This window comes from Xenopus tropicalis, chromosome 10 (assembly GCF_000004195.4).
Source record: "Xenopus tropicalis strain Nigerian chromosome 10, UCB_Xtro_10.0, whole genome shotgun sequence".
Lineage (NCBI taxonomy): Eukaryota > Metazoa > Chordata > Amphibia > Anura > Pipidae > Xenopus > Xenopus tropicalis.
In genome coordinates, this window is record NC_030686.2 from 5,369,223 (window position 1) to 5,386,376 (window position 17,154).

The 17,154-nt window shown below is 44.8% G+C and overlaps 1 protein-coding gene across 1 annotated transcript; it reads left to right on the plus strand.

Annotated features, from left to right (window-relative positions):
- The first annotated feature begins 808 nt into the window (after window positions 1-808).
- zbp1 (Z-DNA binding protein 1) lies at window positions 809-11,299 on the plus strand. The gene is made up of 10 exons (XM_031894267.1): window positions 809-971; window positions 3,938-3,985; window positions 4,329-4,508; window positions 5,834-5,917; window positions 6,130-6,300; window positions 6,770-6,838; window positions 7,320-7,466; window positions 7,556-7,693; window positions 8,846-8,980; window positions 10,903-11,299. Exons 1-10 carry the CDS (start codon window positions 947-949, stop codon window positions 11,040-11,042), a joined length of 1,137 nt encoding a protein of 378 aa, XP_031750127.1. The 5' UTR covers window positions 809-946; the 3' UTR covers window positions 11,043-11,299.
- Window positions 11,300-17,154: the final 5,855 nt, after the last annotated feature.

Consider the following 17,154-nt stretch of genomic DNA (forward strand, 5'->3'; position numbering starts at 1 on the left):
CTCCTATTTATATACCAGTCTCTCATTCAAACCCCTTCCTGGTTGGTAAGGTAATTTGGATCCTAGCAACCAGATTACTGGTATAACTACGAACTGGGGAGCTGCTGAACAAACTTACAAAACTACAAATAATAAAAAATAAAGACCAATTGCAAATTGTCTTGGAATATTACTCTCTACATCATACTATAACTCATAGGTGAACAACCCCTTTAATGATGGATGATTGGAAGTAGTTATTGGCTGCTTTGTATGTAAACCTGTATGTATACATCCATTTATTGTACAATGCTGTGGAATATGTTGGCACTTTATAACACATGATTATAATAAGCTAATAACAGCTAATCTTGGAGGGGGCAGAGTTGGCAACTTATGTGCATTAAAGGGTAAGTTAAACTAAAAAGGAACTTTTAGTATCCTGCAGTCTAAACTAATATTCTGTTTATAAATGTATTCAATGGTCTTTTGAGAATCTGTTTTTCATCTAAATTGTAAATTGCTATCTTGTTGCTAAGGCTAGTTAGCCTAGCAACCACAATTTAAACTGATTGCCAGATTAAATAATACCAGTGGCGATCCTTATAGCCCCTAGAGTGCTTGATATTACAAACTGGAGAGCTGTGGGATGCATAATAATAATAATGTATTGCAGTAATCTGTATCAACCAATCAAAATTAGCTTTGATCAGTCTAGTGCAGTTAGGAATCTCATGCCCTTTTGCTATTGGCTGCTGCTGCTCCACATAACTGCATAAGGCAAAGGACGTCCCACTCCCTACGTAACCAGTCCTGCCTGCTGGTATTTCTAGGAACAGTTTTAGTATCAGTTTCTGTTCTCTCTTCTCGTTCTTCCACTCACATCCCGAGAAACAGCGTGTTCAGCCGGGAGTGTCTCTTATTAACCTGTTCATTACACCAAACCATTTAAACAGATCAGCAGGTCATGGCCGAGAGAGGCTGCTCACCAGGTAAGCCCCTCGCCTTTCTACTGTCCGTATATAGAGAGACCCAAGCCAAAGAATATTCTCTGCCATTCTATGTACTTAGCTTCTGCTACATTGTTTTAGGAGTCAGAACCAGTCCTACAGATAGATACTAATTTCAATAGCAAATCAATTTACAAATAACTTTAAAAGCCGTCAAACATTGTTAATGAATAAGTATTGGGACGGACAGTTAGGGGGAGATTTGGGGTGAGTGCTTATTTGTGCCCTGGGTACCCCTGGAACTATAGCGGGGTGACTGTTACCCCAATGTTTCTATATATCTGTAACCTTGTTATGGGCTAAGGGGGTCCAGCCTGAAGGCCAGTTAGGGGGGGATTTGGGGTGAGTGCTTATTTGTGCCCTGGGTACCCCTGGAACTATAGCGGGGTGACTGTTACCCCAATGTTTCTATATATCTGTAACCTTGTTATGGGCTAAGGGGGCCCAGCCTGAAGGCCAGTTAGGGGGGGATTTGGGGTGAGTGCTTATTTGTGCCCTGGGTACCCCTGGAACTATAGCAGGGTGACTGTTACCCCAATGTTTCTATATATCTGTAACCTTGTTATGGGCTAAGGGGGCCCAGCCTGAAGGCCAGTTAGGGGGGGATTTGGGGTGAGTGCTTATTTGTGCCCTGGGTACCCCTGGAACTATAGCGGGGTGACTGTTACCCCAATGTTTCTATATATCTGTAACCTTGTTATGGGCTAAGGGGGCCCAGCCTGAAGGCCAGTTAGGGGGGATTTGGGGTGAGTGCTTATTTATGCCCTGGGTACCCCTGGAACTATAGCGGGGTGACTGTTACCCCAATGTTTCTATATATCTGTAACCTTGTTATGGGCTAAGGGGGCCCAGCCTGAAGGCCAGTTAGGGGGGGATTTGGGGTGAGTGCTTATTTGTGCCCTGGGTACCCCTGGAACTATAGCGGGGTGACTGTTACCCCAATGTTTCTATATATCTGTAACCTTGTTATGGGCTAAGGGGGCCCAGCCTGAAGGCCAGTTAGGGGGGGATTTGGGGTGAGTGCTTATTTGTGCCCTGGGTACCCCTGGAACTATAGCGGGGTGACTGTTACCCCAATGTTTCTATATATCTGTAACCTTGTTATGGGCTAAGGGGGCCCAGCCTGAAGGCCAGCTAGGGGGGGATTTAGGGTGAGTGCTTATTTGTGCCCTGGGTACCCCTGGAACTATAGCAGGGTGACTGTTACCCCAATGTTTCAATAACCTAACCTTGTTGTTAAGAGCTAATTGTTATGGCCTAAAGGCGGCCTTTACCAAATAGATAGGCACATGTAGCCGATATCCGCATAAAAAGAGAATGCAAAGTCTCCCATTTTTATGCATATTTCGGCTATATGTGCCTGCATTCGGGTGCAGGCACAGGTAGGTGGCGTATGGCGGTATTTTTGGCAAGCGTTTTTCCGCTTGCCGAAAATATACGCCATACACCTTGTGTGGCATCAGCCTAACAGAATTGCTTTCTCAAGCCTTCAGGGCAAGGGCACATGGGATGTTTTGTAACCTGCGTTTTAATATAATACAATGTAATGATGTTGTCTGCTATCCACTATTTACTCTGTGCCATTTATCCCTATTTTATTTGCCCCCGGGGCTGCACAGCAGCTTGTTTACATAAACTATAATGGGGTTTCTGAAGCAAACAGACCAGTTTTACCAGTGCAGGGTTACAGTAAATTATACTTTAATTATTTAAAAACACTTTAATATTTTGGTGTTTGGCTATTACAGGGAAATGCAGCGGCAGCAGCCCCGATGCAGCTCCCTACCCGCTACAAGCGTACTTCTTCAGTGTTGGAGTGGCTCCAGGGGGCGCCGCATTGCTAGTGCACAGCAGGGGCAGGCTAAGCCGACCGGGCACCCTAGGCAGCCCAGCCGGCCACTTCACCCCTCAGCATCGCCACTGGGCAGATGCCACTCAAAGGCAAACAGCGGGGGAATGGGAGTGCGGTCTAGGGGTGGGCTGGAGAGGTTCCTGCCTGGCGCCCCCTGTTGTTGCACCCTAGACAGGTGGCTCTTCCCACCCCTAGTTCCGGCCCTGGTGCACTGTCTGCACTAGGAGAGCTTCCATTTTAGAAAACAGAAATTCTTATAGTTACCAGAGGTGGCTTTTTGCCTCTCCAAATCTCAAAGAAGCTCAAAATTTGCTTCTTTCCTTTGCTTTCCTTTGGAAAGCAAAGTGCCACGTGTGTTTCCCCACTGGTGATTTACTTTATTGCCAGTAAGAAAGCAGTTCGGGGAGATTTAAGACCCCACAGTAGCACAGATTTAACCGAAGGTGACAAATCTCCCCATCTGCCATAAGCCTCAAGTGCCCATAGATTATTATTGTATGAAACAAGGTATGATATTCGGTGTGTATATGGTGGGTTGACAAGGCAACTGTTATCGGCTGGATATCGGTTGTCTCATCAATCGGCCAAGGTGGAAAAATTTGATTGGGTGCCTTCAAAGGCAGGAGGATAATGCTGAATTGTCAGATGGGGTAGAATTCTATTGTTTCTTCCTGCATATCGGACGATTCAGCTCTGAACGTAAGAGATCTTTCCTGCAACCAATGGTCGTGGGAAAAATCATAATTGTAACGTGTATGGCCACCTTTACTGTTCCATTAATGAGCCTTCAAGGTATATGGGCCATTTGACCAAGGATTGCATCAATGAGCCAACGCAGTCTCCGATCTGATGGGAAAATCAAACCTGCCTGATTGAGATCTGCCAGATTTCAGTCGGTAGGCCTGTTGGGGGTGCCTATACACCGGCGGATAAGCTGTTGAATCAGCTGAAGGACCCAAAACAACAGCTAAAGTCCTAGTTCAAGTAACTGATCAAACACTACTTTATGCATTTTTATACTTTGTTTTCAGCAAAAAAAAAAAGAGAATGCTCCCTGTCTGTGCAACCCCCTAAATGTTTCTTTTCTCCCATGTAGGGCAAAGACGCCCAGAATCCCCAGTACCAGGCTCGACGACTGAGCTACGTAAGTATTAAATAAGTGAAGTAAAATGATGGCTGGTCATTAGGGGCGGATTTAGTTCTGGTGCTGCGCTAGGCCTGTGACCCCCTAACCCCCAGCTCCGTCGCTAGATTTTCCTCTGGATATTCGTGGCACAGGCTGGGGGCATTTTTAGTTTAATAAAAAAAAAAAAAAAGAAAATATAGGCACCCGAGGGCCACCCCCTCAAACATACCACATTAGGCACAGGCCCTTGGGTGCCTTATTATGAATATTCACTTGCTGGGTAACCTTGCCAAACGAGTGAACCTTCCCGCGTGATGTATATTTTTATTAGCACTATATCTGTGCTCCCTCTCCCCCACAGAAACTCAGATCTACAACTTTCTGCAGAATAATGGCCAACAGAAAGCTGCCGCTATTGCAAAGGAGTTGAAAACGGAAAAAAGTAAAATCAACCCGGCACTGTACGACATGAAAAAGAAGAACCTACTCACTCACGATGAGAAGATAGTCTGGTCAGTCAAAAAGGAGGAGATCAGCTCAGGTCAGAAATCAGATGTATAGATTGGTATTAAACGATTTGTTTGGCCAGTATGGCTATCCTTTATTATACAGGCAGAACAGATTATTTTGTCTGACAGGGCCAGCACACTCTTTAGGCTCAAGCCCCATCACTAGCGTTCAGGCTGGGCCCCCTTAGCCCATAACAAGGTTACAGATATATAGAAACATTGGGGTAACAGTCACCCCGCTATAGTTCCAGGGGTACCCAGGGCACAATAAGCACTCACCCCAAATCCCCCCCTAACTGGCCTTCAGGCTGGGCCCCCTTACCCCAATGTTTCTATATATCTGTAACCTTGTTATGGGCTAAGGGGGCCCAGCCTGAAGGCCAGTTAGGGGGGATTTGGGGTGAGTGCTTATTGTGCCCTGGGTACCCCTGGAACTATAGCGGGGTGACTGTTACCCCAATGTTTCTATATATCTGTAACCTTGTTATGGGCTAACAGTCACCCCGCTATAGTTCCAGGGGTACCCAGGGCACAATAAGCACTCACCCCAAATCCCCCCCTAACTGGCCTTCAGGCTGGGCCCCCTTAGCCCATAACAAGGTTACAGATATATAGAAACATTGGGGTAACAGTCACCCCGCTATAGTTCCAGGGGTACCCAGGGCACAAATAAGCACTCACCCCAAATCCCCCCCTAACTGGCCTTCAGGCTGGGCCCCCTTAGCCCATAACAAGGTTACAGATATATAGAAACATTGGGGTAACAGTCACCCTGCTATAGTTCCAGGGGTACCCAGGGCACAAATAAGCACTCACCCCAAATCCCCCCCTAACTGGCCTTCAGGCTGGCCCCCTTAGCCCATAACAAGGTTACAGATATATAGAAACATTGGGGTAACAGTCACCCTGCTATAGTTCCAGGGGTACCCAGGGCACAAATAAGCACTCACCCCAAATCCCCCCCTAACTGGCCTTCAGGCTGGGCCCCCTTAGCCCATAACAAGGTTACAGATATATAGAAACATTGGGGTAACAGTCACCCTGCTATAGTTCCAGGGGTACCCAGGGCACAAATAAGCACTCACCCCAAATCCCCCCTAACTGGCCTTCAGGCTGGGCCCCCTTAGCCCATAACAAGGTTACAGATATATAGAAACATTGGGGTAACAGTCACCCTGCTATAGTTCCAGGGGTACCCAGGGCACAAACAAACCCTCACCCCAAATCCCCCCCCTAACTGGCCTTCAGGTTCATTTGGTATTTCCATAAGTCAATGTAGCTGCAGCATCACTTTAGGACATAAAGCATTAATATAAAATATCTCTGCACAAACACAGTAGCCGTATTTATTCTGTAGGGGATTTGCTGCCGTCAGACAGACAGAGTTCCACAGACAGAAGGCTGTCAGATTCAGAGCACGGTGCCAGACTAACAAAGCAACGTGAGTATATCTCTATCTTGTTGCCTAATTTTTACTCCTGTGAAGTTGCTTGGCTCTCCCCAAAGTGCCCCCTGGGCAGCTGGGTCTAATTAATAATAAAATTCTTTCATTCTTTAAATCTCAGGAATAGGAAGAACTGAACCAGATCTGCCATCAGTTTGTATTTTGTATCTCTATCAATTCCTATAGTTCAACTGCTTCATTCTTTACAGAGAACGATATCTACTTGTTTCTAAAGAACAACAGCCCACAGAAATCCATCAGCATCGCCCGGGGCATTAATAAAAGCTCAGCGTCTGAAGTGAATCCTGATTTGTATCAACTGAAGGACATGAATTTGCTTCAAAGAGATTCCTCGACCAAGTTGTGGTCTGTCAAACCAGGTTTGTACAGATGTATTAACATCCATACTTACCAACTCTGCCCCCTTTTCCCCAGTGGGCCCCCTATACAGTATAGGGATAGAAGGTATTGAGAGATTCCTTAATGTAGATGTAAATGATAAGGATATTAGCAGTCACTGAGGGGTTCTGTGCCCCCCATATAAAGGCACAAGGCTGCAGGCTGAGTTATACAGGGAACTCTGAGTATCACTCATGTATTATAAGGGATAATGTACCCCCTACTGTAAATGATAAGGATATTAGCAGTCACTGAGGGGTTCTGTGCCCCCCATATAAAGGCACAAGGCTGCAGGCTGAGTTATACAGGGAACTCTGAGTATCACTCATGTATTATAAGGGATACTGTACCCCCTACTGTAAATGATAAGGAAATTACAATATATATATATATATATATACCTGTATAATGATGGCCTGATTCCAGCCCTATTTTTCCCTTTACTTCCAGATATGGTAGATAACCATAATGGGGAGCCAGAAAATAAATATGCATCGGGAACCACTTTTTCACAGAATGGTGAGTTTTCTGTTTCCATCTATGTGTAACACTGCAAGAAGAAAAAAATGAGAATTTAATTTACTTTAGTTTTGGATTGTCCCACCCCCACACAAGGAGTTAGAACCAGTAACTTGCCCAATATAAATTGTACAGGACCCCCCTGTCTTTCTTATCATGGTTGTTATACATTTGTCATAGCCGTACAGGAAGCCATTGTTAATATGAAACCTTGCCTTAGGTGGTGTTTTACCTGGGGGGCACTAGGGGCAGAAAACATCCAACATTGGGAACTGTTAGAGTCAAATACCCCTGCTTGCAAATGGAAACTTCTCTCAGTTGCTCTATCTGTATTAGGAATGCAAGTGCAAAAGGGGGGTCAGTTGATCACCTTTGATTTGCTAAGGGTTGTCATACTGTATATTGTAGGTTTCACTTCACAAAAAAAAGAAGTTTTTATAAACTTATACCCTTCATTTCTAAAGTTCTTTTTTCATTACAGGCAATAAAGCAATGGAACAGCCTTGGAAGCCTCATGCCCAGATTAACAATTATTACACAATTTACACTCAAAATGTTCAGGTCGGGCACGGTAACATTATGAACGTGAGCGGCAACAGAGATTACTCAGCCCCAACTGATGTTAATGGTAATACATCTCTTGGATTAGGATTCCCCTGTGTGAGCAACCTTTCATAGAGCTACAATATATAGTAGAAATATCTTTTTTTCCCCTAGAATCTAAGAAAGAAACCAGTGATAATTTTGTGAAAGAAAAGACACACTGTAGTTATACAGATGTGCCACAAGATGTCGCTGGTTCCCTACCAAAACAGAAATGGAGGGATTGCAGGAAGGACAAAGACAGTGGAAAGGGTAACTATAACCTGCTATTATTATATATCATACCCACTAACTGTGCCGCTTTCCACGGGACTGTCCTGGTTTTTATAGTGCATCCCGCTGTCCCGGGTAGTTGAATGAATGTCCCGCATTTCTGTAATAGATTTCTGTCTATGGAGGCAATTGGGGGCACTGCCTATGGGGGCTACTGTCTATGGGGGCACCGTGTATAGGGGGTACTGTTTGTGGGGTTAATGTGCATTGGGGGTACTTTCTATGGGGTTACTGTGTATGGGGGGTACTGTCTATGGAGGCAATTGGGGGCACTGTGTATGGGGGGTACTGTTTATGGGGGGAACTTTCTATGGGGGCACTGTGTATGGGGGCTACTGTCTATGGGGCAATTGGGGGCACTTTCTATGGTGTGTACTGTCTATGGGGGCACTATGTATGGGGGGTACTGTGTATGGGGGGGTACTGTGTATGGGGGCACTATGTATGGGGGGTACTCTCTATGGGGGCACTATGTATGGGGGGTACTCTATGGGGGCACTATGTATGGGGGTATTGTCTATGGGGCAGTGTGTATGGGGGGTACTCTCTATGGGGGCACTATGTATGGGGGGGTACTGTCTATTGGGCCACTGGTGGCAAAACTGGTACATAGTTATAACTCACTTATAAACCGACTGCCTTCTCTCTATATTTGTATTTTATATGTAGGAGTTGCTATTTTGTTTTCTGATCCCACCATTTCAACTATATAAAAAAGGGTATTTAAAAAAACAAAAAAAAAAGAGGGGGGGGCGGTGGTAATTGGGGCGTGGCCACAAAGTGGGCATTGTCAAAAAAATTCCCACGCTGTGCGCGCCAAAACTTTTTGTCCCTCTTTTCATTTTTCAAATGTTGGGCGGTATGATATATTAAGGGGACTGTGAAGAAGTGGGTGAAATGGACGGTGCTAGACTGCAGTTCTTTTTAATCCTGGTGATATGGAGGCGCATATTAAAGGGGAAATTAGCCTACATATAAACCTTTAGCATGTTCAAAACAGTCATGTCTAAAAGGAATCAGAAGGAAGTTGTCTACTGTATATTTTTGGCCAGTTGGCAAGAACGCCCTACAGGGCTTTACTCACTTTCATTTCAGAGGTAAATAATATACTTTTTTTCTTTTTGCATCCAGGAATTGATAAAGAAAGAGACACAAAACTGGCTGTTTGTAACCCTGCGGGGACAGACATTAAACCCTGTAACTGCTACTTGTGTGAGCTCGAGCAAAGCCTAAGTCTTGGCAACGACGCAATGGGTAACACGGACGGTGAGTGCAAGTCTCCCCACCTCACTCACAGATATAGGCCACTAACGTTATTATTGGGTTGAACAGGTCACATTTCAGGATATTTTAAGTATGAGGGGTCCAAGCAGCCCCCCACACAGGTCTGGACTGGGGGACAAAATAGGCCCTGGCATTTTCAGTACAGAGACCCAAACAGCCCCCCCGCAGCCCAATAAATAGTGACTGTCTGTGGCACCTTACAGCCCCCCTGGCATTCCCAGTACCCAGAGGCACAAACAGCCCCCCCAGCCCAATAAATAGTGACTGTCTGTGGCACCTTACAGCCCCCCTGGCATTCCCAGTACCCAGAGACCCAAACAGCCCCCCCGCAGCCCAATAAATAGTGACTGTCTGTGGCACCTTACAGCCCCCCTGGCATTCCCAGTACCCAGAGGCACAAACAGCCCCCCCCAGCCCAATAAATAGTGACTGTCTGTGGCACCTTACAGCCCCCCCTGGCATTCCCAGTACCCAGAGGCACAAACAGCCCCCCCAGCCCAATAAATAGTGACTGTCTGTGGCACCTTACAGCCCCCCTGGCATTCCCAGTACCCAGAGGCACAAACAGCCCCCCCAGCCCAATAAATAGTGACTGTCTGTGGCACCTTACAGCCCCCCTGGCATTCCCAGTACCCAGAGGCACAAACAGCCCCCCCCAGCCCAATAAATAGTGACTGTCTGTGGCACCTTACAGCCCCCCTGGCATTCCCAGTACCCAGAGGCACAAACAGGCCCCCCCCCAGCCCAATAAATAGTGACTGTCTGTGGCACCTTACAGCCCCCCCGGCATTCCCAGTACCCAGAGGCACAAACAGCCCCCCCAGCCCAATAAATAGTGACTGTCTGTGGCACCTTACAGCCCCCCTGGCATTCCCAGTACCCAGAGGCACAAACAGCCCCCCCCCCCAGCCCAATAAATAGTGACTGTCTGTGGCATTTTGCAGCAGCCCTCTGGCATTTGCCAGAACCTACAGATTGCCAGTCCAGGCCTGCCCCCACAAGCCCAATAAATAGTGTCACATGGATTATTGTGGTTAAGTAAGTAAGAAACAAGAAATCATTGAGGCTGTCAGTGAGAGAAGAACCAAGGATCATTGTGGCTGACAGTAAGAGAGGAACTAGAGATCATTGTGGCTGACAGTAAGAGAGGAACTAGAGATCATTGTGGCTGACAGTAAGAGAGGAACTAGAGATCATTGTGGCTGACAGTAAGAGAGGAACTAGAGATCATTGTGGCTGACAGTAAGAGAGGAACTAGAGATCATTGTGGCTGACAGTAAGAGAGGAACTAGAGATCATTGTGGCTGACAGTAAGAGAGGAACTAGAGATCATTGTGGCTGACAGTAAGAGAGGAACTAGAGATCATTGTGGCTGACAGTGAGAGAGGAACTAGAGATCATTGTGGCTGACAGTGAGAGAGGAACTAGAGATCATTGTGGCTGACAGTGAGAGAGGAACCAGGGGTCATTGTGGCCAACAGTGAGAGAGGAACTTGGGATCATTGTGGCTGACAGTGAGAGAAAAGAACCAAGGATCATTGTGGCTGACAGTGAGAAAGAAACTAAGGATCATTGTGGCTGACAGTGAGAAAGAAACTAAGGATCATTGTGGCTGACAGTGAGAGAGGAACCAAGGGTCTGGAAGGGACCTAGGAACAAACTGTCCTATCCCCTTACTAAGCTGGGTTCCATTAGATAGCTGAAAGATGGATAACATGGAGCAAGTAAAACCCAAATGAAATCAAATATGGTGGGAAGCATAACATCTGAGCAGTTGTGATGTCCTACTTTTCTTTTGTTTCTCCTTCTGCCACTGTTTAACTTCCCCTTGCTTTTTTTCTTGAAAGATTCATAGAATGCCGAGAATATCTAAAATGACGTAGTCCTAATGATATCTTTTCTAGAAACCCAAACGGAGCCAATGGGATCCTCTGACAGTTTGCAACCTTCGGACCTCTCGGAGATCTGTAATAAACTTGAAGATATCGCTATAGCTGGAGAAGCCACCAATAATGCCAGAGGAGATAATGATCCATCTCATTGAAAGAATTAGTACAAAATGGAAATCCAGCTCTTTGTGGCCCCAGGTGCACTCTGGGTAAAGTAATACGATAGAATGATATAGAAGCAGCTCTCCGGTTATTTTGAAAAGTGATGACTTTACTTAAGTGCCAAAAAGGCAACGTTTTGGGCTTCAATTCAGCCCTTTATCAAGCCTACTGTTACGGATACAGTCCAGTGTTAAATACCCACAGGAAGAGGATAGGGTTGCCACGCTGATGTAGATGAAGGCAAATAATAGACCAAGATATAACAAATGCAAAGTCCTTACACCGGGCCAGTGATCAGAGGCAGCCAGCAAACAATCACAATTCAATAAACAGGGTCTGGACTGGCAGCAAGTAAGGAGCGTCTGGTAAACAGGCCGAGGTCAGGCAGAAAATGGAGGGTGGTCCAGTAAGCAGGCCGGGGTCAGGCAGAAAATGGAGGGTGGTCCAGTAAACAGGCCAAGGTCAGGCAGAAAATGGAGGGTGGTCCAGTAAGCAGGCCGGGGTCAGGCAGAAAATGGAGGGTGGTCCAGTAAGCAGGCCGGGGTCAGGCAGAAAATGGAGGGTGGTCCAGTAAGCAGGCCGGGGTCAGGCAGAAAATGGAGGGTGGTCCAGTAAGCAGGCCGGGGTCAGGCAGAAGATGGAGGGTGGTCCTGTAAGCAGACCGGGGTCAGGCAGAAGATGGAGGGTGGTCCAGTAAGCAGGCCAAGGACAGGCAGAAGATGGAGGGTGGTCCAGTAAGCAGGCCAAAGTCAGGCAGAAGATGGAGGGTGGTCCAGTAAGCAGGCCAAGGTCAGACAGAAGATGGAGGGTGGTCCAGTAAGCAGGCCGGGGTCAGGCAGAAGATGGAGGGTGGTCCAGTAAGCAGGCCGGGGTTAGGCAGAAGATGGAGGGTTGTCCAGTAAGCAGGCCGGGGTCAGGCAGAAGATGGAGGGTGGTCCAGTAAGCAGGCCAAGGTCAGACAGAAGATGGAGGGTGGTCCAGTAAGCAGGCCAGGGTCAGGCAGAAAATGGAGGGTGGTCCAGTAAGCAGGCCGGGGTCAAATACCAGGAGATCATCCAGCAGAGAAAGGCAAGGGAAACAGGAACCAGGCAAGGGAATCACAGGAACAATGGCTCTCACAGACAACATCAGGCAATAAGGCTTAATGAGCAAGCAACAAAGGTTGCCAGAAGCAGGCTTATAAAGCCCCTTAATTGCAGATTGAAGCAACATGAGATTAACGAGATGGGTGGAGAAGAGAGAATAGCAGGGAGACATAATGGATATACCTCAGAATAAGGAATAAAACACAAAGAATTTAACATCAACTTACTTATACAAACATCATCGACATTGCTGTAGCTGATATATGCAACGTATATTAGAGTTATAGTTACATAGGGTTGAAAAAAGACCACAGTCCATCAAGTTCAACCCTTCCAAGTAAACCCCCCATCTGTCTATAATCCCCCCTAATGTACTTGTACAGAGTAATCATGTCCCCTCAACAAGCCCCTTTTTTCCAGAGAAAACAACCCCAACCCTGACATTCTAACCTCATAGTTTAACCCTTCCATCCCCCTTACCAGTGTAGTTGCAGTCTCTCCAACTCATTAATATCTTTCTTAAGGACTGGAGCCCAAAACTGCCCCCCATACTCAAGGTGAGGCCTTACCAGGGAGGGCAAAATTATGTTTTATACCTACTGGGAGCTGCTATCTTGCTCCCTTCTAATTGTTCTGCTAATCAACAGCAGGGGTGGTTCCCCTTTAAGTTAACTTTTAGAATGTTATAGAAAGGCCAATTCTAAGCAACTTTTCAATTAGTCTTCAATATTTGTTTTTCATAGTTTTTGAATTATTTGCCTTCTTCTTCAAATGGGGGTCACTGACCCCGGCAGCCAAAAAACTATTGCTCTGTGAGGCTCCAGTTTTATTGTTATTGTTCCTTTATATTAATTATTTTTCTATTCAGCCCCCTCTCCTATTCATATATCAGTCTTTCACACCCTGGTTGCTAGGGTAATTTGGATCCTAGTAACCAAATCGCTGCTGAAACTATTAGCCACCCAGGTGGATGCTGTAAATCCTATTGGATCTTTGGAATTGTGTAGAACACAGGTGTAATAATATATCCATCTAACTGAAGACTTTAATTGAGAATATAAAGCATTACCAGGCACTTCCAGTTAAACTTGCCCTTGGAGGGCAGAAGAAGGTTCCGGCTCGTCTCTCCCATCCTCTGTCTCTTTGGGAAGACATGTTCTTGGTTATTGCAATCTGCTGGCTCGGTACGGCTGAGGGCTAAAGCACAAAGAGGGGGGGTATATTATGGTTAAGAAATAAACTGTTTACTTTCTGTAACTCCATGTACAACTGCAGTCAGAGGGGTATTTTGCCCATTTATTTTGTTTTGGGATTTTGTTCAATGCAAAAAACAGATATATTTAATTTAAGAATTTTCTGCTCTGTCATTTTTCCATCAATAATAGGGGGGCATAATCCATTACACTGTACGATAATCAATCTCTGCAGGACAGACGGCGAAGCCCACAATGAGCCCAGGAACTGTGTTTTAGCAGAGGCAATTGTCATGACAAGTAGCTGCTACTAAGTAGCTCCATGTGTCTTAGCCCTTACTCTCTGTGTTATTGTTCATTTATAAGGCTTGTTCTAATCAAGCCTTATAAATGAACACGGCAGATGAAATCCCACCGCACCAATCCATTTTTTTGTGCAATTTATTAAGTTTACGTTCCCTTAGGGTAACGCTTTAGGAATTTATTGGCGCATCTGTAGCAGCAGAATGTCACTTTAGTTACATTAGTTGTTTGAATGAATTAATGAAATAATGTATTTGTAATACACAAGAACATCTTGTAAATTATATCATTATGAAAGGTGCTTAGTGATATCACTTCTCTCACATGACTCACTGAAACTTGTGGATTATAATAATGTTGTAAAATATGAGGATACCAACAGGTCATGGAACTCCAAAGGGGGAACATTACTCTTATTCCTTGGTTGATTTGAACAGTACCTGTAGTTGATCCCAACTAAGATATAATTACCCCTTATTGGGGCAGAACAGCCCTATTGGGTTTATTTAATGGTTAAATGATTCCCTTTTCTCTGTAATAATAAAACAGTACCTGTAGTTGATCCCAACTAAGATATAATTACCCCTTATTGGGGGCAGAACAGCCCTATTGGGTTTATTTCATGGTTAAATGATTCCCTTTTCTCTGTAATAATAAAACAGTACCTGTACTTGATCCCAACTAAGATATAATTACCCCTTATTGGGGGCAGAACAGCCCTATTGGGTTTATTTCATGGTTAAATGATTCCCTTTTCTCTGTAATAATAAAACAGTACCTGTACTTGATCCCAACTAAGATATAATTACCCCTTATTGGGGCAGAACAGCCCTATTGGGTTTATTTAATGGTTAAATGATTCCCTTTTCTCTGTAATAATAAAACAGTACCTGTACTTGATCCCAACTAAGATATAATTACCCCTTATTGGGGGCAGAACAGCCCTATTGGGTTTATTTCATGGTTAAATGATTCCCTTTTCTCTGTAATAATAAAACAGTACCTGTACTTGATCCCAACTAAGATATAATTACCCCTTATTGGGGGCAGAACAGCCCTATTGGGTTTATTTCATGGTTAAATGATTCCCTTTTCTCTGTAATAATAAAACAGTACCTGTACTTGATCCCAACTAAGATATAATTACCCCTTATTGGGGGCAGAACAGCCCTATTGGGTTTATTTCATGGTTAAATGATTCCCTTTTCTCTGTAATAATAAAACAGTACCTGTACTTGATCCCAACTAAGATATAATTACCCCTTATTGGGGGCAGAACAGCCCTATTGGGTTTATTTAATGGTTAAATGATTCCCTTTTCTCTGTAATAATAAAACAGTACCTGTACTTGATCCCAACTAAGATATAATTACCCCTTATTGGGGGCAGAACAATCCTATTGGGTTTATTTCATGTTTAAACTATTTTTTAGTAGACTTAAGATCTGGAGATCCAAACTACAGAAAGATCCCTTATCTGGAAAACCCCAGTTCCCGAGCATTCTGGATAACAGGCCCTATACCTGTAATGGCCTGGTCATCTATTAACTACAGGTTATTGAACTCACATTCACATTACTATAAAACTGCCCATTTCTGTGATTTTCTATTCACCTCAGTGCTTTCTGTATCTGCTGCTATAATCACTCCCCGTGCCCTGTGCCCCCTCCCCAGTTACTGGGATGGCTGATAATTCCCTCTGTGCCCAGTCCAGCTGGGAAATCACTACAGAAATAGATTCAGAATGTTGCATTAACCCCAGACATGATATACATATGGGTGCGTTGTACTACAACTATCAGCAGCCCCAAGATACCCTGAGAGTTATAGCTTAAGGACCAACTGCAGAACTGCCCCCACATCCCAGTAGAAAATAATGGTACAATCACATATCCTATAGAGCAGGGAGCAGGGGGTAGAACAGACAGGTTGAGCCTGAAAGAGCAAACAGAAACACAAAATGGAGCCTCTGTCTATGCTGCCCAATTGCATGCTGGATATTGTAGTTTTATATTAATCCTAGCTGTAGGCTAATTGTTAGAAACCAACTACATTACCCAGGATGCAGTGGAACAGGCACACTAGGGTAAAAAACTTGCCAAGGCTCCAAAAAATAGCCCAAAACTGTACCTTGGTGGGTTTGTAATTTGGAAACCCACCAGGGCTTTAAATTAGTAGCCCAATTTGGTGGAAAAACCACCAACCTTGCTCACAACAGACACAAGCAGCTCCTCTCCTCACACATGAAGCCCCTCCCACCTGTTCACTTTCCCGCCTTTTTTTCTATTGAGGAAAATAATCTGAAGTGCTCAGTGCAGTGGCTGCTAGGCCTCCCTAGACTATACTGGTATATACTGGTATATAACACCCCGCACCTGTGCTTATACCCTAATGCTGCACCAACCCAGATGTGAGTGAATATCTGGGATAGTAGAGTGTGGGATTTGAACTAGACCCACAATATATCTCCTGCCCCATGAAAATACACTAATCTTCAGTTAAAAGTCTGAACTACATTCTATGTATCCCAGTCTATTTATATTATCATGTATATTAGATAGGGACAAAAATGGCAGGCAGCACAATCACTCTTAATTACTTGCAATGATAGAGAATGGCAGTGGCTCTTGGCCACAGGGTCGGACTGGGCCACCGGGAAAAAACCTGGCGGGCCCCAGCGGCCCATACCCGACCCTTGCCGGTCTCCCTCAGCCGACTGTTCCTTCCCTGATGCCTTAAACTTATATGTGCTCAGGGGAGGGCCTTGCAGGGGGGTTAGGGGGTGCAGGGGACATGGCCGGCAGGGGCACCTTCACCCACCAGTCCAACCCTGCTTGGCCAGAAACATACATGTGCTGTTCATTATTCTTATTGTCTCAAACACCGATCCCCCCCGAGCTTTATTGCATAAAGTACTGTATATGAGTAACATGCAAAAAGCTCAGTGTCACATAAACAGGGTCAGATTTAAGCTGCAGGCACCCCTAAAAGGTACTATACTTTGTGGTGATTCTTCATCAGTCACCCTTAGTACAGGTATAGGACCGGTTATCCAGAATGCTTGGGACAAAGGGTATTCCGGATAATGGGTCTTTCCGTAATTTGGATCTCCATACCTTAAGTCTACTAAAAAATCAATTAAACATTAAACCCAGTAGGATTGTTTTGCATCCAATAAGGGGTAATTATATCTTAGTTGGGATCAAGTACAGGTACTGTTTATTATTACAGAGAAAAGGGAATCATTTAACCATTAAATAAACCCAATAGGGCGGTTCTGCCCCCAATAAGGGGTAATTATATCTTAGTTGGGATCAAGTACAGGTACCATTTTATTATTAGAGAAAAAGGAATCATTTAACCATGAAATAAACCCAGTAGGGCTGTTCTGCCCCAATAAGGGGTAATTATATCTTAGTTGGGATCAAGTACAGGTACTGTTTTATTATTACAGAGAAAAGGGAATCATTTAACCATGAAATAAACCCAATAGGGCTGTTCTGCCCCCAATAAGGGGTAATTATA

Excerpts from the sequence above, each read along its gene's own strand:
- zbp1 (XM_031894267.1), top strand. The coding sequence starts at position 947 with ATGGCCGAGAGAGGCTGCTCACCAG. Across the intron at positions 6,839-7,319 it reads AACCACTTTTTCACAGAATG|GCAATAAAGCAATGGAACAG; the intron begins GTGAGTTTTCTG and ends TTTTCATTACAG. Across the intron at positions 8,981-10,902 it reads CGCAATGGGTAACACGGACG|AAACCCAAACGGAGCCAATG; the intron begins GTGAGTGCAAGT and ends TATCTTTTCTAG.